Below are 27,939 nucleotides of genomic sequence, written 5' to 3' on the forward strand. Positions count from 1 at the left end.
TACATTCCTACATGGAAAGATGATGTGTATAATTCATGAGACCTCAGTATTAGGGTAGCTGAAGGGAATATGCATATATATATACATACATATATATATATATATATATATGTTTATGTACATATATGCATATGTGAGTGTATATATGTATGTGTGTGTATATATATATATATATATATATATATATATAGAGAGAGAGAGAGAGAGAGAGAGAGAGAGAGAGAGAGAGAGAGGGCACAGGGTGAGTTGAAGATGAAGGGAAGATATCTAAAAGAAATAAAATCAAATTAAGGGATGAGAGAGGAATATATTGAGAGAGGGAGAAAGGGAGAGATAGAATGGGGTAAATTATTTCACATAAAAGTGGCAAGAAAAAGCAGTTCTGTAGGAAGAGAAGAGAAGTCAGCTGAGGGGGAATCAATGAACCTTGCTCTCATCAGATTTGACCTGAGGAGGGAATACCATACATACTCAATTGGGTATCTTACCCCACAGGAAAAAAGGGAGAAGAAGATAAAAAGGGGGGGGGGATGATAGAAGGGAGGGCAGATGGAGGTGGAGGTAATCAAAAACAAACACTTTCGAAAAGGGACAGGGTCAAGGGAGAAAATTCAATAAAGGGGGATGGGTTAGGAAAGAGCAAAATATAGTGAGTCTTTCACAGCATGAGTATTGTGGAAGGGTTACACATAATGATACACATGTGGCCTATGTTGAATTGCTTGATTTCTTAGGGAGGGTGGGAAGGGAAGAGGGGAGAGAATTTGGAACTCAAAGTTTTAAAAACAGATGTTCAAAAACAAACAAAAAAAGTTTTTGCATGCAACTAGAAAATAAGATACACAGGCAATGAGGCATAGAAATTTATCTTGCCCTACAAGAAAGGAAGGGAAAAGGGGATGGGAGGGGAGTGGGGTGACAGAAGCAAGGGCTGATTGGGGAATGGGGCAACCAGAATATACGCCATCTTGGAGTGGGGGGGAGGGTAGAAATGGGGAGAAAATTTGTAATTCAAACTCTTGTGAAAATCAATGCTTAAAATGAAATATATTAAATAAAAAAATAAAAAAAGAAATACTTCATTTAACTGTATGAATTTGGTTTAAAACAATTAATTTTCCTCTTTCACAAATTCAGCACCATTTATAATATAATTTTTTTTGTTATTCTGAATTTGGCAAATACCAGAAGATGAGGATTTCCACATACAAAGAAGAACATAAAAAATAAGTGGACAGTACACAAAATCATGAATCTCCATTAAAAAAAACTGATTTTTTAGATACATAATACATTCAGCATGTTAGTACCAAAGATGAACAGAACAGTTTTGAAAGTAATGTGTGGAATTTATTGTAAACTTTTTAAAAAGGGCATGTGGCATGAAATAGAGATTTCTGGTTTCACATTCAATCTTATATTCTCTTGTGTGGATGGAAATGCTCATTTTGGGGGTGTTTAAATTTAGAATAAAGAAAAATAAAATTGCTTTAAAAAAAGAAAAGAAACAAAGATCACTCAAAAACTCATACTTGAATTTGGGTGCAGCAATAAATTTAATTTTTTTGTGTATTTTTAAAATTCTGAACTTAACAAATAACCAATATGAGAAGCATTTCCAGGGGGCGGAGCCAATATGATGACTCAAAAGCAGGGACTCGCTTAAGCTCTCCCCTAAATCCCTCCAAACACCTGTAAAAATAACTGAACAAATTCTAGAGCTACAGAACTCACAAAATAACAGAGGGAAACAAGTCTCCAGCCCAAGACATACAGGATGGTTGCTGGGAAGGGTCTATCACACCGTGGTGGGAGTGGAGCACAGCCCAGGATCAGCCAAACAGGGAGTTGGGTGGAACAGGCCCAAGGTCCCTGAATCACTGAGTTGTGGCAGTTACCAGACTTCTCAACCCACAAATGGAGCAGATCAGTGGGAAATCTACTGGATGTGGGTGAGAAGTACGAGGCCTGGCCCCAGCCCTGGGGGTGGTGGAGGTGGCAGCCAGCAGCAGCAGCAGCAGGAAGACCTTGTGGCTGCTTCCAGAGCTCCAGCTATGGCTGCTTCCAGCTCCAGGCCCACCCCATGGGAGGAATCAAGTGGTGGATCAGAGGGGGAGTGCAGGGATTGCTTTGCTGGTGCAGATGCAGGGTTCTCTTGCTTTGCCCTGCTTGGATCGGGGTTGCGGTCCTGGGGTTCTTGGGGGAGGAGAAGCACTGGTGTGGCAGAGCTTGCTGTGCAGAAGTAGCTCTGAAAACAGCAGTGCAAGGCCCCTAAAGTTTGGGACAAAGTACTCTCTACAAGCAGTCATACCCTGACAAAAAGCTCAAGGGTCAAGTAGTTGGCTGGGAACATGACCAGGCAACGGACTATAGAATCTTTTTTTTTGGTGACAAAGAAGATCAAAACATACAGCCAGAAGAAGTCAACAAAGTCAAAGAGCCTATATCCAAAGCCCCCAAGAAAAATATGAACTGGTCTCAGGCCATGGGATAGCTCAAAAAGGATTTGGAAAAGCAAATAAGAGAAGTGGAGGAAAAATTGGGAAGAGAAGAGTGATGCAAGAAAATCATGAAAAATGAGTCAACCACTTGCTAAAGGATATCCCCAAAAATATTGAAGGAAATAACACCTTAAGAAATAGACTAGGGGCATGGAGCCAAGATGGCAGCCGGAAAGCAGGGACTTGTGTGAGCTCCCCACCAGGTCCCTCCAAACACCTATAAAAAATGGCTATGAACAAATTCTAGAACTGCAGAACCCACAAAATAGTAGAGAGAAATAGGGCACCAGCCCAGGATAGCCTGGATTGTCGCTGGGTAAGGTCTATCTCATGGACCTGGGAGCAGAACAGAGCAGAGGCCAATGTGGACTGTGCCTGGTCCAACCAGACTGGGAGCCAGGCAGAACAGGCCCTAGCGCCCTGAATCAGTGAGCTATGGCAGTTACCAGACTTCTCAACCCACACACACCAAAGACAACAAAGGAGGTTGGTGGGAAAAACTTCGGAGGACTGAGAGAAAGGAATTTGCGGTTTGGCCACCGCCCCAAGGGCAGGGGAGAAGGTGCAGCTACAGACCTATAGCTGCAGTTGCTTCCAGCCCCAGGCCCACCCAGTGGGAGGAATTAAGTGGTGGATCAGAGCAGGAGTGCAGAGCCAGCTTAGATCTGAGTCGTGGTCCAGGTTGGCAGTTCTTGGGGGAGGAGTAGTGCTGTCGTGGCAGAGCTTGCTGTGTAGAAATATCTCTGAAAACAACAGTGTAGCCCCTCAAGCTTGAGACAAAGTACTCCATACTCTACAAGCAGTCATATCCCGACAAAAAACCTAAGGGTCAAGTAAGTTGGCTGGGAACATGGCCAGGCAGTGAAAATGGACTCTGATTCAGATTCAGACTTTGGAACCTTTCTTTGGTGACAAAGAAGACCAAAACATACAGCCAGAAGAAGTCAACAAAATCAAAGAGCCTACATCAAAAGCCTCCAAGAAAAACATGAACTGGCCTCAGGCCACGGAAGAGCTCAAAAAGGATTTGGAAAAGCAAGTTAGAGAAGTAGAGGAAAAATTGGGAAGAGAAATGAGAGTGATGCGAGAAAACCATGAAAAACAAGTAAACAACTTGCTAAAGGAAACCCAAAGAAATACTAAAGAAAATGACACCTTAAAAAATAGACTCACTCAAATGGCAAAAGAGCTCCAAAAAGCCAATGAGGAGAAGAATGCCTTTAAAGGCAGAATTACCCAAATGAAAAAGGAGGTCCAAAAGACCACTGAAGAAAATACTACCTTAAAAATTAGACTGGAGCAAGTGGAAGCTAGTGACTTTATGAGAAATCAAGATATTATACAACAGAACCAAAGCAATGAAAAAATGGAAGACAATGTGAAATATCTCATTGGAAAAACCACTGACCTGGAAAATAGATCCAGGAGAGATAATTTAAAAATTATTGGATTACCTGAAAGCCATGATCAAAAAAAAAAAAGAGCCTAGATATCATCTTTCGAGAAATTATCAAGGAGAACTTCCCTGATATCCTAGAGCCAGAGGGTAAAATAGAAATTGAAAGAACCCACCGATCACCTCTTGAAAAAGATCCCCAAAAGAAAACTCCTAGGAATATTCCAAATTCCAGAGTTCCCAGGTCAAGGAGAAAATATTGCAAGCAGCCAGAAAGAAACAATTTGAGTATTGTGGAAACACATTCAGGATAGCAAAAGATCTAGCAGCTTCTACATTAAAGGATCGATATGATATTCTGGAGGTTAAAGGAGCTAGGACTAAAACCAAGAATCACCTACCCAGCAAAATTGAGTATAATACTCCAAAGCAAAATTGGATTTTCAATAAAATAGAGGACTTTCAAGCTTTCTTGATGAAAAGACCAGAACTGAATAGAAAATCTGACTTTCAAACACAAGAATCAAGAGAAGCATGAAAAGGTAAACAGGAGAGAGAAATCATAAGGGACTTATTAAAATTGAACTGTTTTGCTTACATTCCTACATGGAAAGATGATATTTGTAACTCATGAGACCTTTCTCAGTATTAGGGGAGGTGAAGGGAATATACATATATATATAGACAGAGAGCACAGGGTGAGTTGAATATGAAGGAATGATATCTTTAAAAAAACAAAATTAAAGGGTGAGAGAGGAATATATTGGGCAAAGGAGAAAGTGAAAGATAGAATGGGGTAAATTATCTCATATAAAAGTGGCAAGAAAAAGCAGTTCTATTGGAAGGGAAGAGGGGCAGTTGAAAGGGAATGAGTGAATCTTGCTCTCATCAGATTTGACTTAAGGAAGGAACAACATACATACTCAATTGTGTACCTTACCCCACAGGAAAGTAGGGGGGAAGGGCAAAAGAGAGGGGGAATGATAGAAGGGAGGGCAGATTGGGGGAGGAGGTATTCAAAAGCAAACACTTTTGAAAAGGGACAGGGTCAAGGGAGAAAATTGAATAAAGGGAGACAGGATAGAATGGAGGGAAATATATGTGTTTTGCATGATGATACATATGTGGCCTGTGTTGAATTGCTTGCCCGCTCAAGGAGGGTGGATGGGGAGGGAAGAAGGGAGAGAATTTGGAATTCAAAGTTCTAAAAACAAATGCTCAAAAAAGAAAGTTGTTTTTACATGCAACTGGGAAATAAGATACACAAGCAATGGGGTACAGAAATCATCTTGCCCTACAAGAAAGTAAGGGGAAAGGGGATGGGGGGGAGGGAGGAGTGGGGTGGCAGAAGAGAGGGCAGACTAAGGAAAGGGGCAATCAGAATATATGCCATCTCAGAGTGGGGCGGGGGTAGAAATGGGGAGAAAATTTGTAACTCAAAATCTTGTGGAAATCAATGTTGAAAACTAAATATATTAAATAAATAATAAAAATAGAATGAGAAAAAAGGAAAAAAAAAGAGAAGCATTTCCACATAGAGAATAGAAAATGAGTATAATACCTGAAGTTGTGAGTGTGCATTACATTCAGCTTGCTTTTCCTTTTAAGTATATACAACTAAGTATGTTTATGTGGGTGTATATGTGTATATGCACATATACATATATATAGTACAAATAATAAATTCAACATGTTATTTTCTAAGGTATCTTTCTTATCTGTTTCCTAATGACATTCCTTCTTGTCTCTTTTGTGCACTTTAAAGTGCTTCAGTGACTCTCTTTAACTTTTTTTCATTGTTCTAGTGAAGCCCCATTTCTTCTCTCCATATTGAAAGAAAGAAAAACAAAACCTCTATATCAAATATCATAGTCAAGCAAAAACCCATCCCTACATTGTCTATGTCTGAATACATATGTGCTGTTCTGTTTCTTGAGTTCATCACCTCTCTGTCAGGAGGTAAATAGCATGTTTTATTATTAATCCTCTGGGATCATGGTTGGTTATTGCATTGATCAGAGCTCTTAAGCCTTGGTTGTTTTCCTTTACATTGTTGTTGTTGCACTGGGACTCTTTATCAGTCTGTACTAGTCTTTCCAAGTTGGTCTGAAATGAGCCACTTAATTTTTTCTTATGGTGTCATAGTTTTACGTTACCTCCAGTATGTGTCTTGTGATAGAGACTGGGCCTGTGATTTACTTGACATTAGCAGACTTCTTGATGAGAAAACTCCCTCTATCAGTGCAGGCACCTTCTCGGCAAATTGTATTTTTAGAGATTTACCTAAATGTTGTGAGGGTAAGTGATTTCTGCATGGTTAGACAGTATTTCTCAGAGTTGTGTTGCTCTCTATCCACAATGCAACAGCTGCCTCCTCTTCCATTGCATTCATATGCGATAATTTATTAAGCCATGCTTTAGTTATTTTGTACCCCTTTAGTTTCCAGTGTCTTATAATTTTGAAGCGCTCACTGGGCCTAAAGTGTTGCTATAAAAACTCAAAGGGTTGATTCTGTTGTTACGGCATCAATAGCCAAAATAAGTTTGCCAGCTCTTCACACTGCAGTGTACTTTTTTAATAGCACTATCCCCGTTTCACTCTTGACTGGTCCATTTCTTTCTAGCAATGCCATGTACCTTTTTTGAATCCTTTTTTCTTCATTGCTTTCCCTTGTCTCCTTTCTAGAATACAAATGAGAAAAGAAAAAAACATATAAAAAGAAAATAGTAATACAAAAAAGAAAATAACTCTCCCTTTCCTTCACCTGTAAAATATAAATTTTTTGAGGGTAGGTACTGTATCCTATTTCCTTTTTTGGTTCCTTTCGCTAGTACAATGCCTTGCACATAGTTGGCATTTATTAAATGATTAGTGAATAAATGCCATTAAGTAAATTATTGAGTAAATAAATAAATCTGTGGCATAAATTTATTGTTGAATGAATTAGTAAAGGCTGAGGTTCTGGCAGTAATTTGGTGAGCTGTTGTTTTGACTTCAGTCTATGAAGTTCCATTTCTTTTTTAAACAAAAAACTTAGTCATTTACATTCATAGGATCATAGATTTAGGACTAGAAGGGACTTCAAAGGCCAGCTAGTTCAACTGTTTTGTTTTACAGATGAGGAAACTGAGGTCCAGGGAAGTTAAAAATCATACAGATAGTAAATGGGGGAGGTAAGTAGCAGATAGCAAATGTTCCCAAGGTCACACAGATAGTAAATGATGGAGGCAGGATTCAAACCCAGGTCCCTGCTCTCCAGATCTAATGCTCTTCCCAATTTATCATGCTGTTTGTGTACTCTTTTTAGTAGGCTTAAGGGCCACCATAGCAGACACAAGTATGTTATCTCTGGTGCTTTAGAACAGAAAATATACGTATGTACTATAGTAGATTATTGAGAGAGTATTTATCATATACCAGCCTTTGCTAACTGTTTCTTGCTTTGCCTTCTAACTAAGCATCATACAAAATGGGAGTGGAGTTCAGGTGGACTATCACTAGCATACATCAAAATGATTTATTGATATAGCCAAGCACAGCACAGGAGGATAGATTCAGATGAACAGCAGTTCATTCAGGGAGAAGTCCCATGGTGTCTCCCTTGCCCTTGCTGTTCCACAGAGTAGCATGAAGGGTGGTAGCCCTAATGAGCAGTAGAATGTGGGAATTGCACTCTGTTTGAAGGCCTAGAGCCTCTATATTTGGGATTCATTGACACTGGGTTTTCACACAAAGGGTCTGTCAGCATGTTGCCGGTGGGACATAGAAGTTAAGGAATATGGAAACGGTAAAACGGACTTCTCTAAAGATTAAACATGGAAGTCTGCTATAAGTGTGCCACATGACATGGCGTGGAAGCCTTCAAAAGGCAAAATCACAATCGTGCTGCCTCAGCAAGTTTGTGGGAGAATTTTAGCAGCCAGTTCTAACTAGAACATAAGGCAGTTAAGCCTTAAGCATACTGGCATGGTGTGTAACAAGGAGCTAGGCCTGGGAGAGAGAGGCTATAGATTCCTCTGGCTATTCATTAAGTATCTGACTCCTCCATACCTTAAATCCTGTATTGAAGCATGCTAGTAATGATTTCTAGATTTTCTCTGTTGACAATCCCACCTCTCAGTTCATGCCCCTTTGCTTCCCACCAACTGATCTCCTTTGTGTAGCAACCCACCATTGCATTTACCCTATATTTACTGTCAACTACATGTAAGATTGTTGTTTGTGGCTATTTTGATGACCTAACTAGTCATTACATTGTGTCTTGTTCACTCCTTTAACTACAATTCCATGCCCTAAACCACCTGAGTGTGGTTAATTTCATGTCTCCCCTTGTGGTATTATAGACCAAAATACCAGCTTTAGGGCAGCAATGTACTGCCCTCTGAACCTGGTTGGAGCATTCTCAAGTGGAAAATGCCCCAAATGCCAAATGATAGCATGATGGTAGTACATGTTAGATGAGGTGGCAGCTAGAACCCTTCATCATAGTTCTCAGCCTATTTAATGAGCCTGTCAAATACATTCTCTAGCCAAGTTGCTAAGATTTTTGACCCAGTTAAAACTATTTCTCCTACTCCATTCTTGTGATTTTATCACCAGTCTGGAAACATCAGACTTGTGATTTTCCATCTAGATAGGTATTCCTATGGGCAATGTTACCAGTTTTGACCAAAGAAGATTCCTTTGAGAGGTTCATTCTGGAGTTCAAATAATCTTTTAAGGAGACTTGATGGTTGAATATTCTAGTGCTTTCTGAATTATAAATTCAGATTTATCTTGAAATGAGGCCTTTGAATAACTGAGGATGTCCTTTGGGCTCTGTAGTGTGCCTGCCACTCTTCTCTGGTTCATGAGTATTCTATTCTAAGATTTTGAATTAAAATTAGTCATATTCTTGAATATTATGTTATAAGGGAGGATTTTTGTGTGTGTGTGTGGAGTAGTGAGAGGCACTTTATAGTACTAAAAAAAAAGAAGAAAAAAATACCTCAGTGAATCTTTTAAAGACACACAGAGAGCAGAAAGATGTTCAGAAGGGGACACAAACAAGTAGAGCAATGTGAGAACTACCTTTTTAATTTGAAATATACTCCACAACCCCAAATATATGTAGTGGAGATGCATGTTTTCATATGTATTCCTCTTTTTCTGGTGTTTGTATAGGAAAATGTTCACATCTGTTGATGTTTGTCAAGTTTATGTTTAAAAAAAAGGGGAAAAAAGCTTACTCATCCAGAGGGGGAAAACTGGAAAACAAAATAGTTGTAATATTTAGGTTGGAGAACTGGAAACTCAGAGGGGAATGAATGGTGGCAGTTTTCACACATTTGAAAGGCTGTCATGTGGAAGAGGGATCAGACTGATTCTGCTTGGGTGCAAAGTGGGGAATGAAGAGCAATAGGAAGAAACTATCTACAGTCAAATTTGGGTACAATGAAAGGAACACCTTCCTAACAACTAGAGCAGTTGAGAAGTAGAATGGGCTACCTGGTTGCCCCCTCACTTGAGGTGTTGAAATAAAAACTAAGCAACCACTTATTAGGGATAGTCATGATAAATTATGTCAGTTTCGAGGAAGAGCACTAGTGGAGGGCTGTAGAGATCAGTGTTTGGCTATGTGCTGTTGAACTTTTTTATCTGTGATTCGGATAAAGGCTTAGGTGACATGTTGAGTACATTTGTGTCTGATAAGTTCAGGATCCCAGAAGATCCTGATACGCTAGAATATTGGACATTCTGAATTTAATAAGATGAAATTGAGTAAAGATAGATTGTTTTTAATGGTATTTTGTTTTATTTTTCCCAATTACATGTCAAGACAATTTTTAGCATTAAGTTTTACAAGATTTTTAGTTCCAGATTTTTCTCTCTTCCTTCCCTCCACTCTTCCTAAAATGATAGGCAATTTGATATAGGTTATACATGTTCTGGGATATAAGACATATTTCCATATTAGTCACAGTTGTGAAAGAAGAAACAGATCAAAAGGAAAAAAAACCATGAAAAAGAATAAATAAGTGAAAAAAGTATGCTTCAATCTGCATTCAGAGTCCATTAGTTCTTTATCTAGATGTGGATGGCATTTTCCTTCATGAGTCCTTTGTGCTTGTCTTGGATCATTGTGTTGCTGAGATGAGCTAAGACATTCATAATTGATCATCACACAGTGTTGCTGATACTGTGTACAGTGTTTTCCTTGTTCTGCTTATTTCACTTTGCATCTGTTCATTCAAGTCTTTCCAGGTTTTTCTGAAATCTGCATAGTAGTATTCCATTCCATTCATATCCCACAGCTTGTTCAGCCATGCCCCAATTGATGGGCATGCCCTCAGTTTTTTTTTTGCCCCCATGAAAAGGGCTGCTATAAATGTTTTTGTGCATGTAAGTCCTTTTCCCTTTTTTATGATCAATAGAGATATATTGTGGAGCAAATCCTTGGTCAGGTATAGTAGTTTCTATTAATCAATCTCTGTGTCTCTTCCAGTTCTGAGATTTTTGACTCCCTGATCCTAGTCAGAGAAGTGTTATTTTCCTGGTGTAAGAGATGTAAACAACAGTGATTCCTAATGGATTGGGAAGATTATGGGCCAGATGAGCATGCTGAGGAACTAAGCATGAATTTCTACACTCAAACTGGTGCATACCTTCTATACCATCCCCAAGGCTGAGACACCCTCCCTGTAAGGGTACTTGATGTGTGGGCTTGTTTGTTTCCATAGCTACTTGGTGGCATTTCTAGAAATGTAGGAGGAAACTATCAGTTCATTGGATTTGTAGCAGCTATGCATCTTGTATTGATTTTTTTTCTCTTGAGCTTGCCTTTGTGTTTCTACTTCTCTTCCTCTCAGTGCATGTGATAATTATATGTTCTGTGTGTTCCAGATGCTCCAATGATTTCAGTCATACTTCTACTCATCAAACCCCTTCTTAGCTATACTAGGAAGGGGTTTGATGAGGGTGGCTGTTCTCATCAAGGTCTTTGTAAATGGCAAAAATGACAAAGCAGATGTTAGTTGTACATGTATTTTACAGACTCCCAAGTTTGGTTTTCTAAACCATAGCACTTCTAGTCAGTTAGCTAACTCCTCGTTTCCATGAGCTGCCTTCCTTGGACTTAGACTCTATCACTGTTGTGCTCCCAGGAGACCTCCACCACTAAACTCATCATCCTGTGAGACTCCATCAACTTTGGTGCTCATACCTCTTCGGTATTCTCATTACCCCTGCACCTGTGATTGGAAGGCTCAACGGCAAAGCAAAGAACTTTTCCCAAAGCCTCTAATTAAAGAAGACTCACAGACCAGCCAACTCTTCATTTCCCAGCTGCACTCCTTGGGCTAGACACCGTGATACACTGCCTTCCCCCCCCCCCCCCCCCCCCCCCCCCCCCCCCCCGCTTATGGGTCCCTTCCCTCCCCGCCACTTTTTCAGCTTTCTTTTGTGTATTATCTTCCCTAATTAGGTTGCAAGCTCCTTGAGGGTAGGGACTATCTTTTTCGTATTTGTATCCCCAGCACTTAGCATAATGCTTGGCATGTAGTGGGTGCTTACTAAATGTTTATTGACTGACTGACTATGATCCTTGATTCTTTGTACGATCCAGAATTTCCTGTCATGTACTCTACTGTTCCTTCAACAAGTACTGGTACCAGCACTTCCTGTTGTCTCAAAATTCTCTAGAGATGGCCAGGTTCAAATACTATATCTGGAAGCCTGATGGCATCTTCCACCTCTGAAGTGAGTGTAATTGATATCACTTAGTTTACCTGTCTCAGACAATCATAAAAGAGCCCAAGGATAGTAGGAGTCATCAGTCAGTGAACACGTACTGATTACCAGAGCATGCATCTGTGTGTGCCATTGTTTTTGTTCTGAAGGGGCTTACATTTTATTTGGGGAAAAAAGAAATGTGAATCGAAGTGTTAAATAATGTTGTAGAAGAACAATATGAGTGATGTTACAAAGAAGCCAAACTAACAAGCAATGGGCTTAAATTCAAACGGCCTGTTGTTTTTTGGTGTTATTTATAGGCTTAACTACTTTAATTCTTTTCCACAAGATTTGTATATCAGATTATTTAATGAGCTGAACAAAGGAAAAAAGGGCTATGTAACAAAGCTTAAGAAATTGCAGTCAAGCTGATGCAGCTCAAGGGCTATGGGTTTGTTATACCTGACATAGATAATCATTGTTATGACTTCAGAGAAAGTATGGGTCATTGTGTGCTTCTATAATTCAAGAATCCTTCATGAAGAAGCTATGAAGAGCTGACTTTGTTTAGACATACACACACGTATATAATATATTTATATCCATCTATCTATATATATATATCTTTTGTTTTTACATAGCCTAGTTTTTCTTTTTCCAGAGGTAGCTGGGTGGCACAATAGTTAGAGCACTGGGCCTGGAGTGAGGAAGACCTGAGTTCAAATGCAACTTCAGACTTTTAGCAGCTACCCTGGTCAAGTTACTTCACCTTTGTCTGCCTCAGTTTTTCCAACTGTAAAATAGGGATAATCATAGCACCTACCTCCCAGTATTGTTGTGAAGAATAATGATTGTAAAGTGCTTAGTACAGTGTCCTCCCTTCCTCCCTTCCTTCCTTCCGCCCTGCCTTCCTTCTTTCCTTCCCTCCTCCTTCTTTCCTTCCCTCCTTCCTTTATTCCTTCCCTTATAAGTCATCCCTTACAATAAAAAATTTTTTTAAAAGTCTAATTGGATATGTCTGTGGCCCCTGGATATGTGTATATGTAGTATGATCCTAGACTTTGTATGTTTAAATTAACTTTTTATCGAATTAACTGTACAGGTGTCCATTTTTGACATTATGCATGGTCTTTTTAGATCACATGAAGTTTGATTTGCAGACATTTCTATAGATTAACTTGTATATGTGGTTGTCTCCTTAATAAACAGCCTGACCATAATGGAAAAAAAAAAGAACATACTGAAAACAATCTGTCATCATATGCAGGATGAATCCTGACATCTGCAAAGGAGCTGGAGGAGGTATCTTCTCTTACCTCTTCTTTGGGACCCAGCTTATTTTTTGTAATTCCACAACATTCAGTTTCATTTGTGTAGTGGTGGTTATTCTAGGAACCAAGGACTAAATGTAGAATGAGCAAAAGGCTTACCAGGGATATAGAGGTATAGACTCTAGGCTTACTCTCCCAATCCCACTTGGACCAGAAGGTGGTTCTCCAGAGGACAGGTACCACTTCTCCCCTTGGGGTTCTGGGGGAGAGGTAACAATCTGTATGTTCTCTTTGATATCAATTGATCAGTTAACATCAGTTAGCTTTTACAAAAGGATATATGCTAAGGAGATATGGAAAGAACCAAAGTACAACTTGGCTCTACCACTTCAGTCCCTGGGGACACTGGGTTCAGACTTAAAGTGCTGTTATCAGTAGCTAACTCCTTCTTCCCCACCCCACCCCCACCTATAGCTTTTGCATAACTGGTAGGCAAGTCACACCTTTGCCACAGGGTTTGGTGTCTTAGCTGCCTGGTTGATCTACTGTTGGTTTGTTGAACAGGTCACTCCTGAGCTGACTCCTTACCTGTCTGGGCTGCTGGGGCAAAGTGCAGGCTCTGCTAAGTAAATGCTGAGCCTCTGGTGGCTCTTCCAACTTTTTGGAGCTCAGAAGGGATATAAACTAGTCTCTTCTATCACCAGTACTCATTCACCTAAGATGTGGGAGGAAGAAACGTAATAGAGACAAAAAAACAACAGTGCCCTGTGGTTTGGCAGAGGATTGGGAGAGGGCATCCCCTCACGGCAGTGCTGGCCTGCTCTCACTTAAAAGCTGCTCATTAATTTGAGCTTTTTGTAGGTACACTCGATTCCAGCTCAGCAGTCAATTAAAAGGCTTTTTGTCAAGCTGACAGGAAACAGAATCTATCTGTGCATGCTATGAAGCTAGGAGAGGCAAAGCCCTTACATCATGCATTTCTGGAAGCAGGCTTATTCAAGTCTCCACATAAGTTGACACCAGCTAGAGCATATTTTACGTGGTCTAAGGAATAGATGCTCATTGGCCAGTCCCCCTGTCCCCCCTGCCAATGCCCGTTATAGAAGAAATAGCATAAGCAAAGTCAAGAGAAAGAAAATCATAAGAAGTTTGTTAGAAACTAATCCAGTACGTTTAGAATAGGGTTTCTGTGGGAAGTGGGAGAAGAGTATGGAAAGGTAAATTGAGATGAAGTTATGGAAAGCCTTGAATGCCAGACTAAAGACTTTGTATTGCATTCTATAGGCATTGTGAAAACCATTGAAGATTTTTAAACAAGGGAGTGGCAAGGTCCAGTGCTCTGGGATGGTAACTCTAGTACCAAGGAGTTGCTATAATAAGGATTAGAAGGGTCTGGTGTAGGCATGGAAAAGAAGTGAAAGTTATGAGAAGGAAGGATCAAAAAATGTTTGTTGACTCTGTGCCCAAGGGGCCATGCATACCCTTTGATCCAGCAATACCACTGTGTCCCAAAGAGATTTTTTTAAAAATGGGGTGGGGAAAGGACCTATTTGTACAAAAATATTTATGGCAGCTCTGGAAAGATTTACATGAACTAATGCTGAGTGAAGCGAGCAGAACCAGGAGGACATTGTACATAGTAACAGCAACATTGTGTGACGGCAAACTATGAATGACTTAGCTATTCTCAGCAATATAATGATCCAAGAAAAATTCCAAAGGACTCATGGTGAAAAATGTTATCTATCTCCAGGGAAAGAACTGATGGAGTCTGAATACAGATTGAAGCATATAATTTTTCACTTTCTGTATTTTTTTCATGTTTTTTTTTCCTTTGGTCTGTGTCTTCTTTCACCATATGACTAATATGGAAATTTGTTTGTATGATTGAACATGTATAACCTATATAAAATTCCTTACTGTCTCAGAGAGGGGAGAGGGGAGGGAGGAAGAGAGAAAATTTGGAACTCAAAAAAATTTTTAAATGAATGTTAAAAATGATCTTTACATGTAACTGGGGAAAATAAAATATTTAAAAGATTTAAAAAGATTTGTTGACTAATTGGATATGGGAGAAGAAAGAGTCAAAGATCTGTGTGTCACAAGTGAAATGCCACAAAGATAGACCAAGGCACATTTTCTCCAAGAAATATATATATATATATATAATAGGACATGAACCTGAAAATAGAATGTCAATGGTTGCCTCATTTTTAAGGCAAAGTCCCCAAAATGAAGATGCAGCTTCTTTTTATAAGCATAGAACAAATACTAGAGCAGGGTAGATGAGGAAATAATACAATTGGTTATAGGGTTGGCAGCATCATGGGGGTGAGGAATCATGATTGGTTACATTAAGGAAAACAGGCTTACATGCACATGTGGGACCAAGACCACCCCCTTCTGTTTTAGAGAAATATTTTATGGATTTATGGGACCCACCTGCATCCTGAGGCTATTGATAGTGGACCAGGGATTGTAGACTCACTGGCCTGGGAGTGAGATAAGACCTCTTTTAATTATCAAGGATGAGGCTAAGAGGGGCCCTGTCAGCTTGTCTGCTCTCAAGGATAGCAAACTGTTTGTTTGCTGGCAAACGTGGAGTTTCTCAAGAGCTGAAGTCATGAGGGATAACAAGTGATTTGCAGGTGGTGCTGATATAACAGTTCCCTTAGAATTAAAGTGTTTTGTGAGAGTATTGAATCTCTAAACTTAGCTCAGAGTTTTTCTTTAATTAAAAGTGATCAGTAGGAAGACTGAACATCTGTAGAATGTGAGAGAGGGAGAAGGAACTTTTGAACTCATGAGCTTCTTCACTCAGAGACAAAGAAGAGAATTGGGTCTTTATATCAAATACAGAATAAGGTTATAGAAAATACAGGATCAATATTTAATTTTCACATATGTAAGATTTTTAGCTGACATTACTGGGAGAATGACAGTATCATTCACATTAGAATGATGAGAATGGTTTTGGTTGTGCTTTAGGGATCGAGAGATATTGAAGTGAAAGCATCAAAGAGGCATTTAGAAATGCAGACCTCTAACTTGGAAGTTAGATTGTGTTAGTACATAACATCTAGGACGGAGGGAATTTAGAGAAGAAGAGCAGATTAGGACTGGAGCTTGGAGGACCACCACCATATTTAGGAAATGACAGGAGGGCAGGGAGCCAACAAAAAAGACAGAAGATGGCTGATCTGAGAGATGAGGAAAACTGAGATGGTTTAGCATTGCAGAAGTCCAGGGAGGAGATAATTTTTAAAAGTGAGTAGATGTATTTTTTTTCCTACAGAGAGGTAAGAAGAATAAGGATTAAGAAAAGGTCATTGGCTCTGCCAGCTAAGAGGTTATTGGTAATCTTGAGAGAGAAATGTTGGTAGAATGGTGGGGCCAGAGACCTAGTTGTTGGAGTTCAAAAGAGTATGAGTGAAGAGTAAGTGATAAGTGTTGATTTACACAGAGTTTGTGTTCCTGGGTTGAGAATCTCAGAATTGTTCAGTGAGTTCATTTCTATTATATGCATATAAACCATAAGGATTCAAAAGGGATTCAGAACTTTCAGAATAACTGTCAGCTTGTACTTTTAATCCCAGAAAAGTATTAGTATAATACTTTTTTCATGTATATGTTAATTTTTAAAAAAATAAGAATTATGTGGGCTAGCTAAAACTTTTATAACAAAAATATGTAGGTGTGAGCCAGAATAGAGGGAAGGGGAAAAAACAAAGGTGTTTTTAAAATTATTATTTTTCATGAAAAGGAGCTTACCAAAAGAAAATAGAGCTTTGTGAAAGCTTTTAAATAAAGTTGTGTTTTAAAAATACAGTTTTACAAATGTATTTTGGAAGTATAGTCATATGTATGGAGTGGCAAAGAAAATGTGAAGGAGAAAAACCTCTTTCTTTTGGTCTTTTTTAGTTATATTGTTTATCAGGGCATCAGCCCTGGCCAAGATGGCATGGGATTTGGTGGTATCTTTCATATATGGGAATAGTATATTTCATAGGTGTAAGGTTCCATTCACCTGATTTTGTCCCTTTTATAGGAATTATCTATTGGTGAATTTCTGTATGTTGTTTTAATTTGTACTGAAGGATCTCCATACGGTACTTTTAAATTCCTCTCTGCCTGGTGTAATGTTAATGGGATAATAACATCTTCCCCATCCATTAATAGGCCTCAGGTGGAGCTCACTGGGGGAGGGACTTGCCTAAGGAGGAGCTTGCTGGGGGGAGGCTTGCTTGTAGGAAAACTTTCACACCTTTTGATACTAAAGCTAATTAGGCACTGAGTCAGGAGGGGTTGTGATACCTATATACTCTGAGGTGAGGTTTTGCTTTGGGGGCTTACTTATGAGAAGGACCTTGTGATTCCCTGGTTGAGACTCTGAGTAGCCATATGTTCAGACTGTTCCCCACCCCACCCCCACACACCCCATTGCTCAGATGTAAAGGCTCTCTCGATCCAGCAATATATAGCAATAATAGCTCGATATAGCAATAATGCTTTGATTCAGGCAGTCAGAGCCCAGTCTGTTGGTCTTTATGCTAGTTTCTCTGCTTGTGTGTTCTCTGATGTTCAGGGGGCTGACTTTTTCCCTGAACTAGTGAATGTAATTAAAGAAGATTGTTGACCCCTTTAAAGTTGCTTTCCTTTAAAAGCAGATTAAAGAACCTATTCCAGACCATCCTGGGTGTGCTAGGGTGCTTGCTGTTAACACCTGGGCCTTGAGTAACTTGATCTTTTAGGTTGTGGGAATGAATAGGACATCCATTCAGCAAATACTACATACATTCTATGCATAAGGCGATGGGCTAGGGCACAGGGCATAAAAAGATTGGAAATAGAATACAATCCAAGTGGACAGATAAGTATAGGGCAGACACCGTTTTGGTTTTGTTTTTATCCCTAGTATCTAGCATAGCGCGGGCACATTTAAGCACTTAATGTTTATTGAGTTGGATTTTACAAAGTAGGGAAACAAAGGAGATATTCAGAGTGCTGTAGGAAAATTTGAGGAAGGAGAGAACATTTTAGTGAGGGTGGACAGAGAAGGCCTGTGAAGGAGAGGGCACCTGAATTAAGACTTAAAGGAAGAAAATCATCTAAAAGGTGGAAATTAAAAAAAGAATATATTTGTGGTATGCATGTGCAAATGTCTCAATTAGGAGATAGCTCCCCACTAGCAATTACTAGTACTTTAAAAAGCTACTAGTACTAGTACTCTAAATAGCAATCACTAGTACTGTAGTTTGCATGATAAGAAGTGGTATGGAATGAAGCTGGAAAATACTGAAGTCAGATTGTGGGAGACCTGTTAAGAAGCTATTACTGATAGTCCAAGTGAGAGGTGATGCAGACCCAGACTGGAGTGAATAGAAAGAAGGTGAATGCGAGACATATTGTAGAAGTACAATCAACAAAATTTGGCAACTGATGATGGAAGAGTCAACAATGATTTAAACTAAAGGAACTGGGAGATGGTGATGTCATCAATAGAAGTTTGGAGGAGAGGTTCAATTATGGAGAAGATTTCAGTTTTGGACATCTTAAGTTTGAGGTGCCCATAGGAAGGTATCCACCACGTAATCCTTCTTGTCTTCTTTTTCTATGAATTGTGTAGGATTTTTACTGAGTGAAGTGGTTGAAAATGTTGACTGATTTATTTTTTTTTTAATATAGGGGAAACAGTTGAAATATTTTCGGTATAGAAGAAGCAGTATTAAATTTTGGTTGTCTAAAAAATTCAGGAAATGAATGTTTTTTTTTCTTTAAAAGTCATGATTTTTCTCTTTGCCTTTTTTGTGTTTTAGAAAGTTACAAAGGCCTATGTTTTGCTTTTTAAAGATGAAAATTGCTATTAGGTCACAGAATAGCAGTCCTAAACACCAGGACTTCTTTTTAAAACTGTCTTTAAAATTTATGGTTTTTGCAAATGTTTTAAAAAATTTTCACCTTCCAGAACTGGAGAAATTTTGCTTCTTTCCTATTGCTCTTCTACTCTCTTATATGGCCAGTTCTGTTCCTCTCTGATGATCCTTTCAACATTGATTTATGAAGGATTCAAGGGAGGCAATGTTTTATTAAGTTTCATTTAGGCCCAGAGAACAAGAGCAGGGACTAACTTCACTTTCATTCACCAAAATAATTTATTTATAGTACACATATAGCACAGGTTTTGTCACATTGCCTTCAGTTGTCATCAAAAAAGAATTTACGGGTCTGGGAGCCTGTGACCTCAAATTCTTCTGCTTTAGCATGAGTTCTCAAAATTGAGAGAAAGGCTTTTGAATTCTAGAAGTATAGAAACAGAACTAGAGTCTGAAATTTATAGGTAAATGAAAATCTAAGAAAGGGCGAGTGCTTATTTGGATTGCTAGGTTTCTGAATGTGTGCTACTAGTTGTTGATCAAGGCTAAGAGCCCATGTGCCAATGCCTGCATACACTCTGAGATACGAGAAGATACTAATGGTTTTTGTTATATGACCAGGTACAATTAGACTTGTTCTTGTAATTTATTGTTGTTTGAATTTTTTGTAATTTATAATAACTTTATTTCACTCTTCAGTGCTTGAAACTGGTTGTTACCAACTGTCATGATCTGTATTACAGATGTATCTTTCACTTGTTTTTCCTTTCTATCAGAAATACACTCTGTTCTTGATTTATAACTTGAAGCTTTGTAGTCAGAGGGAATTGCTTAGAACTGTCTCAAAGCCCTTCAAAAGATGTTTAAGTCTCAGAATTGTGCTAAAATGGGATACCTGTTTAATAGAGAGCTCTGTATCAGACAACCATCCTCCAAGCAACTACTTGCTCTAATTAATGTTGTTTCTATTATATCTGATCACCAGACACAGTGGTGACATTCAGCAAGGACAGGCATTGAAAATCCCTTGAGTTGATTCAGCTGAGCCTTTAGTCCCTTGAACCAACCATGTCTTAATGACTTTTTTTTTTATTTTTGGCAGGGCAGTTGGGGTTAAGTGACTTACCCAAGGTCACAGAGCTAGTCCATGTGTCAAGTGTCTGAGGCCGAGTTTGAACTCAGGTCCTTCTGACTCCAGGGCCGGTGCTCTACTCACTGCACCACCTAGCTGCCCCCTCAATAACTTTCAAGAAAAAAAAAAACCTAGCCTAATCTGCCTGGGAGCAGAGGTGAAGATATTAAAATGATGAAACATCAAAGTAAGTCTTTAGTAAAGGGAATAAAATATAAACTTGCAAAATTTAATACTACTCAGTAGATTTTTTTAGAGGGAATAAAAAGAATATTGATCTTGATATTCTGTACCCTTGGTTGAAGAGATTAGGCTTATGAAAATTCTCCAAGGGTTTACATAAGTGTGGGAGAACAGGTTTCTTCAGTTTGCCCAGGGGACCTGCTTATCATTCACCAGCATGGAATCCCAAGTATCAATATATAGCACCCACATGTAATCTTGACAGCAGAGTGATGGTCCCTAAGATATTTCCATATCTCTAAAGACTTCTGTCTTTAGAGAATAGGGGAAAAGTTTCAGAATAAAAATAGAGAATGACATTTTTAACTGTCAGAATAGAATTTTCTCTTTCACCTGTTGGAATATCAGAATGTAGTATATCTTGAAATGTCTGGTACTTTTAAAGGCTCATTTAAAAAATAGTGTTTCATAACACCCTTATATTTGATGAAATGGACTTAAACATTAAGTCAAATTTATTATTTTCATATTGTTCTACTTTTAGCATCAGGAATTTGTTTCAGTGATAATATGATATATTTATACTTTTAGTCTGGCAGCAGTGAAGCCATCCATGATGCTTCTGGAAAACGTTAAAATGCATCTGAATCGTCCTGTGTGGATCAATGCTGATATACTTCCTGGTCCCAATGGAAAAAACGATGAGGTGGATGCAAGGAAGTTTCTAGATATTGTGACATCCCTTTCCCCAGATGTGACTTTGTCTCTGGGTTGGACAACTGGATGGTACCCTAATCAAATTAATGAAGGTAATAAAAATAAATATTTAATTGTATTTACTTATTTTTTATTTATATCATATGTTCCCCTCAAAGGATTTGCAGCAACAAAGTTGAAACACATATAATAAGACTTTACAATTAAAAATAGGGGGGAAAGTAGTTAAAAGGAAAAATAGTCACTATTTACATGTAAGTAAAATGAAAACAACCTCCAAATTCAATAATAGCTTTTCCCTCCAGAATAAGAAAAATGTTATAGATATTGATGGACTCCTTCTGGTTTTTTAAATTTTCCCATCTACAATGTAGTACTTCACATTTATTTATTTTTAATTTTATTTCCATATTACCCATGTTGAAAACACACACACTCACAAAACAAAAGTAAAAGTAAAAAATATGCTTCAGTCTTGTACTCAGCGTTCATCAGTTCTCTCTCTGGAAATGGATAACATTTTTCCTCTTGGGTCTTTTGGAATTATCTTGGATCATTGTCTTGATCAGAGTAGCCAAGTCTTCCATAGTTGATCATCATTACAATGTTGCTGTTAATGTATACAGTTCTGCTTACTTTCAGTTCATATAAGCCATCCTGTGTTTTTCTGAAATCATCCTGCTTGTCGTTTCTTATAGCACAATAGTATTCCATCACAATCATATACCACAGCTTGTTCAGCCATTTCACGATTGATGGGTATTCCCTCAATTTCCAATTCTTTGCTGCCACAAAAAGAGTCACTATAAATGTTTTTGTACAGATAGGTCCTTTTCCCTTTGCTTTGATCTCTTTGGAATAGAAACGTAGTAGTGATATTGCTGGGTCACAGGGTATGCACAGTTTTACAACTCTTTAGGCATAGTTCCAAATTATCCTCCAGAATGGCTGGACCAGTTCACATCTCCATTAGCATGTCCTAATTTTTCCACATCTCCTCCAGCAGTTGTCATTTTCTGATCAATCTGATAATTATGAGGTTATATCTTAGAGTTGTTTTAATTTGCATTTCTTGAAACAATAATGATTTAGAGCATTTTTTCCATGGGACTACTGATAAATTTGATGTCTTCTTCTGAAAACTGCCTGTTCATATCATTTGACCATATGTCAGTTGGGGAGTAACTCATATTCTTATGAATTTAGCTTAGTTCCCCATATATTTGAGAAATGAGGCCTTTTATTGGAGAAACCTGTAATTTTCCCCCAAGTTTCCTATTTTTCTTTTAATTTTGGCTGTTAATTTTGTTTGTGCAAAAGCTTTTTAATTTCATGTAATCAAAATTGTTCATTTTGTTTCCTGTGATCCTCCCTAGCTTTTGTTTGGTTATAAAGCCTTCCCTTATCTATGGATCAGACAGGTGCATTTTTTCATGCTCCACTAATTCATTTATGATATTGTAGAGGGAGAGAAGAAACCTAGGGGTTCAGGGATCCCAAACCAAAGTTCCCAGGGTGAGGCCGCCTGGAATGAATTCGTGGACACAAGCATTCTCTAAATCAAGGAGGCAAAGATTTATTATGCTTTTTCAGCAGGCAAGAGTTCTTAGGGAACCTTCAACCATACAGAGGTGCAGGGGGAAATCTTTATAGAAGCTAATAGGGGATTGAGGGGGGGATATGTCAGTTAGGTGTTTGGAGGTGGGATTAGGGAATGGTTTAGGGCTTGTTCAAGGAGTGGTTAGTTTTTAAAGGAACATGCACATTTAGTATTTACTGCATAGGCCTATTACCCAGAGTTCTCTAGGAAATAGCCCACAGAAAGGTTACTAGGGGTGTGGTCTTTACTGTGAAATGTCACTAAGTTCACTCTCAGTCTGGGCTAAAGGGGATATTTTCTCATCTAGTGTCTTGTTAGACAAAATACTATCTCTAAGATACATGTTAGAAAGGTCAGTGAATAGTAAATATGGTTATGATTCAGTGTACAGTCAATTATCAGCATCTGGAATTCAATCTATAGTTGCACATAGCTGCTTACAAAGGAAGAAGCAGAGATAAGGTGGGGCAGGCTGCCCTTTGGCTAGAGAGAGAGAGCCTGGGATAGAATGTTTTGGGAACAAGATGTGTTTATGAGAACTGGATGTGCTTTGGAATTGGGGTTCAGGCACAGGCACCCAAGCAGAGGCTGTTAGAATTTAGGGTCCAAGCACAAATACCTCATCATTTCCCCCTTAAATAGATAGAATCCAAAATCATGTGGGGTAAGGGGCGAAGGTCTCAGTATCTGGAACTGCTTCATGCTGAGGGTGGATGTAGAGCTATCCCTGCCTCACAGGGTCCCTCATTCAAGGAGCTGAGTCTGTAGCCAGTGTCTGGAACTTGGTTGATGTCAGGTCCAGGGGGTGATGGGTTGTGGCCTTGGACAGAGGTTGGTATCCAGCTTGAGCTGTCATCTGCAGATGCAGTGCACCGAGCCTAGAAGAGACAAATCTGACAAGGAGAGTTAACAAATAAGGACCAAAAAGAAATAAAAGAATTACGATCAGGAGGGGAACAAGAAAAGGAATTAACAAGGGCTTCATAGCTAGAGAAGGCTGTGGCCTTTTGTATTGGCTGAGAAGTAAAAGCTAGATAAGGAGAAACTACTAGGAGTGTGGCAGGAGGAAAACGGTCATAGGTGCAAGTAGCGAATGTTCCCTCAGTACAAGAGGTACGACTGGCAGAGGTGAAGGTATGAGAGCACTCTTCACTGTGAGTATCCTCACAGGTGGAGCAAGTTAAAAAACCAGCAGAGACATTTACAAGCCCTCCCTTAACAGCGGTCTTTACCAGTTCGGTGGCGGTAGAGCTTATCTGCTAAGCCTGAGAGTAATTCCCTGTTGCTAAACGGGGTGGAGGTGGATAAATTTGCCCATTGTAGAGTAGTTAGTACTATAGAGGTGGCAAAAACCTCTAAAGAGGTCACACTGGAGAGAGGGACTTTGTAAAAACTGCCTCTGGGTGAAGGTGAGGGTTGCCCTGTGGATGGGGGTGACATACCCAGTAGTCTTGGGCTTCCCCTCTGCCTACAGAATTTCCCAGTTTAATTAAGTAGTTGTCTTCTTTCTTACTTGCGAGGGCAAAGGGAACTTAGGGTATCAGGGAGAAGGAGGAGAGCTATGGTTAACATTATCAGTACAAAGGAAATGGTTCCAAGCAAGAAAGAGAAAACAATTACTTTCCTTTATATTTCTACCATAGACAGGATAGCTAAAGTTATTACTCTTCACTAACATAACTGTACTGCCTTAAACAAAAGAGGTTCCTGACTTGAACCTTACAAATCAATAGACAGACATTGTTGTTTCACAAGTTTCTTTATCCTTTCTGATTGTATTCATTCTGGAAGAAAGAGATACTTCAGAAATTGAATCTTTTTTTTTTTAATTTAAATTTATTTATTTAACATATTTGGTTTTCAACATTGATTTTCACAACAGTTTGGATTACAAATTTTCTCCCCATTTCTACCCTCCCCCCCCACTCCAAGATGGCATATATTCTGGTTGCCCTGTTCCCCAGTCAGCCCTCCCCTCTATCACCCCCCTCCCCTCTCATCCCCTTTTCCCTTCCTTTCTTGTAGGGCAAGATAAATTTCTACGCCCCATTGCCTGGGTATCTTATTTTTTAGTTGCATGCAAAAACTTTTTTTTTTAACATCTGTTTTTAAAACTTTGAGTTCCAAATTCTCTCCCTTCTTCCCTTCCCACCCACCCTCCTTAAGAAGTCGAGCAATTCAACCTAGGCCACATGTGTATCATTATGTATAACCCTTCCACAGTACTCATGTTGTGAAAGGCTAACTACATTTTGCTCCTTCCCAACCCATCCTGCTTTATTGAATTTTCTCCCTTGACCCTGTCCCTTTTCCAAAGTGTTTGTTTTGATTACCTCCACCCCCATCTGCCCTCTCCTCCATCATCCCCCCCCCTTTTATTTTTTTTTATCCTCCTCCCTCTTCTTTCCTGTGGGGTAAGATACTCAACTGAGTACGTATGGTATTCCCTCTTCAGGCCAAATCTGATGAGAGCAAGGTTCACTCATTCCCCCCTTGCCTGCCCTTTCCCTCCTCCCACAGAGCTGCTTCCTCTTGCCACCTTTATGCGAGATAATCCACCCCATTCTATCTTTCCCTATCTCCCTCTCTCAGTATGTTGCTCTCTCATCCCTTAATTTCATTTTATTTCTTTTAGATATCTTCCCTTCATCTTCAGCTCACCCTGTGTCTACTCTCTCTCTTTTACATATATATATATATACATATACATATACATATATATACCCATATATATACATATACATACATATACACATAGATATATACATACATACACCTATATATATACATAAACATATATATACATATATATGCATATTCCCTTCAACTACCCTAATACTGAGGTCTCATGAATCATACACATCATCTTTCCATGTAGGAATGTAAACAAATCAGTTCAACTTTAGTAAGTCCCTTGCAATTTCTGTTTCTTGATTACCTTTTCATGCTTCTCTTGATTCTTGTGTTTGAAAGTCAAATTTTCTATTCAGTTCTGGTCTTTTCACTGAGAAAGCTTGAAAGTCCTCTATTTTATTGAAAATCCATAGTTTGCCTTGGAACATGATACTCAGTTTTGCTAGGTAGGTGATTCTAGGTTTTAATCCTAGCTCCATTGACCTCCGGAATATTGCATTCCAAGCCCTTCGATCTCTTAATGTAGAAGCTGCCAGATCCTGTGTTATCCTGATTGTTTTTCCATAATATTCAAATTGTTTCTTTCTGGCTGCTTGCAGTATTTTCTCCTTGATCTGGGAGCTCTGGAATTTGGCAACAATATTCCTAGGAGATTTCTTTTTGGGATCTATTTGAGGAGGCGATCGATGGATTCTTTCAATTTCTATTTTGCCCTGTGGCTCTAGAATATCAGGGCAGTTCTCCTTCATAATTTCTTGAAAGATGGTATCTAGGCTCTTTTTTTGATCATGGCTTTCAGGTAGTCCAATAATTTTTAAATTATCTCTCCTGGATCTATTTTCCAGGTCAGTGGTTTTTCCAATGAGATATTTCACATTGTCTTCCATTTTTTCATTCCTTTGTTTCTGTTTTATAATATCCTGATTTCTCATAAAGTCACTAGCTTCCACTTGCTCCAATCTAATTTTTAAAGTAGTATTTTCTTCAGTGGTCTTTTGGACCTCCTTTTCCATTTGGCTAATTCTGCCTTTCAAGGAATTCTTCTCCTCATTGGCTTTTTGGAGCTCTTTTGCCATTTGAGTTAGTCTGTTTTTTAAGGTGTTGTTTTCTTCAGTGTATTTTTCAGTATGTTTTTGGGTCTCCTTTAGCAAGTCATTGACTTGTTTTTCATGGTTTTCTCGCATCCTTCTCATTTCTCTTCCCAATTTTTCCTCTACTTCTCTAACTTTCTTTTCCAAATCCTTTTTGAGCTCTTCCATGGCCTGGGACCAGTTCATGTTTTTCTTGGAGGCTTTTGGTGTAGGCTCTTGCACTTTATTGACTTCTTTAGGCTGTATGTTTTGGTCTTCTTTGTTAGCAAAGAAAGAATGCAAAGTCTGAGACTGACTCTCGGTGCGTTTTTGCTGCCTGGCCATATTCCCAGCCAACTAACTTGACCTTTGAGTTTTTCAGTGGAGTATGACTGCTTGTAGACTACAGAGTTCTATGTTCCACGTTTGGGGGGGAGGTGCCAGCTCTGCCACACCAGCACTGCTCCTTCCCCAACCCCCAACCCGAACTGGGCTTAGATCTTCGGCAGGCTGTGCACCCCTGCTCTGATCCGCCACTTAATTGCTCCCACCAGGTGGGCCTGGAGCCGGAAGTAACAACAGCTGTAGCTGCCCCACCTCCGCTGCCCCCGGGGCTGGAAGCAGAACCGCGAACTCCTTCTACTCCCGCAGCTTTTCCCACTAACCTTCTCAGCAGTCTTTGGTGTTTGTGGGTCGAGGGGTCTGGTAACTGCCACAGCTCACATATTCAGGGCGCTAGGGCCCCCTCCGCCCAGCTTCTGGTCTGGATGTTCCACGCCCTCAGGCTGGGCTCTGCTCCACTCCGTTCCCAGCTCCCAGCTCCGTGTGGGATAGACCTCACCCAGAGACCATCCAGGCTATCCTGGGCTGGAGCCCTGCTTCCCTCTGCTGTTTTGTGGGTTCTGCCGTTCTAGAATTGGTTCAGAGCCATTTTTTATAGGTTTTTGGAGGGGCTCGGTACCGAGCTCACTCCAGTCCCTGCTTACCAGCTGCCATCTTGGCTCCGCCCCCAGAAATTGAATCTTTTAAGTAAAATAAGTTCAAACATTAATTTAACTTTTGCTTAGGCCATGGAATGATTACAAATTCAGATCAAAACAGCAAGATCTATAAACTCATTACATTAATTTATCAATTAATTATCTTGCAAATGAAAGTTTGGTAGGCCTTCTAAAATCACAAAAAGACTTTTTAAACATTTCTTCTAAAAGTGTTTCCCTTTTAAAAAAAGTTTTAAGAGTTATCCTGATGTTAAGAAATAATCACTAAACTTTTCTGAAGAAAGTTGAAAACTTTAAACTGATAGCTTTCTTTTTCACCTTAAAGGAAATATAAACCTTTAAAATTGAGATTCATTAAAACTAAGTTGGTATAAATTGTCCTTAAGTAACATAAATTCCCAGGGTGTTATAACAAACAACATTCCTACTTATTGCAGAATTCCTAGATATCACTAAGTTTCTTAGTCAAAAGGTGTTGTAATGAAATCTCACATTGGTAGCAGTAGGAGACTGATCATAGGAAAAGTACTGCTGCTTTTAAAATTTTTTTTTACAAAGGGAACATGTTCTAGTTCTAGATAAACATAGTATTAGATTGCCCAGTAAGATAACACAAAAGAGCTAATATCTTTTACTGACTACTTGCTCTGATCACAAAAATTTGCTATAGAAGGAAAAAAAGCAGGGACATGTGATGTACCAAATATGACAGGATATAACATCCTTGGCTTTGTTTAAATTCAGATATAGTTACAGTTTTTCAATATCTGTTCTACTTCATTGCTAAACTCAGAAATAGTTAGGTGGGAAACTTGCCTTTCGAAAGGAACTGAGCCAAGAAGATCCTGTC

The 27,939-nt window shown here is 39.1% G+C and overlaps 1 protein-coding gene across 1 annotated transcript in view; it reads left to right on the forward strand.

The window, feature by feature from the left end:
- FAM151B (family with sequence similarity 151 member B) overlaps window positions 1-27,939 on the forward strand; it is an 82,785-nt gene that overhangs the window by 33,369 nt on the left and 21,477 nt on the right. Inside the window, exon 4 of the mRNA XM_036734671.1 lies at window positions 20,659-20,876. Within this exon, the coding sequence (XP_036590566.1) occupies window positions 20,659-20,876 (218 nt within the window). The remainder of the gene's footprint in view (window positions 1-20,658; window positions 20,877-27,939) is intronic.

Source organism: Trichosurus vulpecula, chromosome 1 (genome assembly GCF_011100635.1).
Source record: "Trichosurus vulpecula isolate mTriVul1 chromosome 1, mTriVul1.pri, whole genome shotgun sequence".
NCBI lineage: Eukaryota > Metazoa > Chordata > Mammalia > Diprotodontia > Phalangeridae > Trichosurus > Trichosurus vulpecula.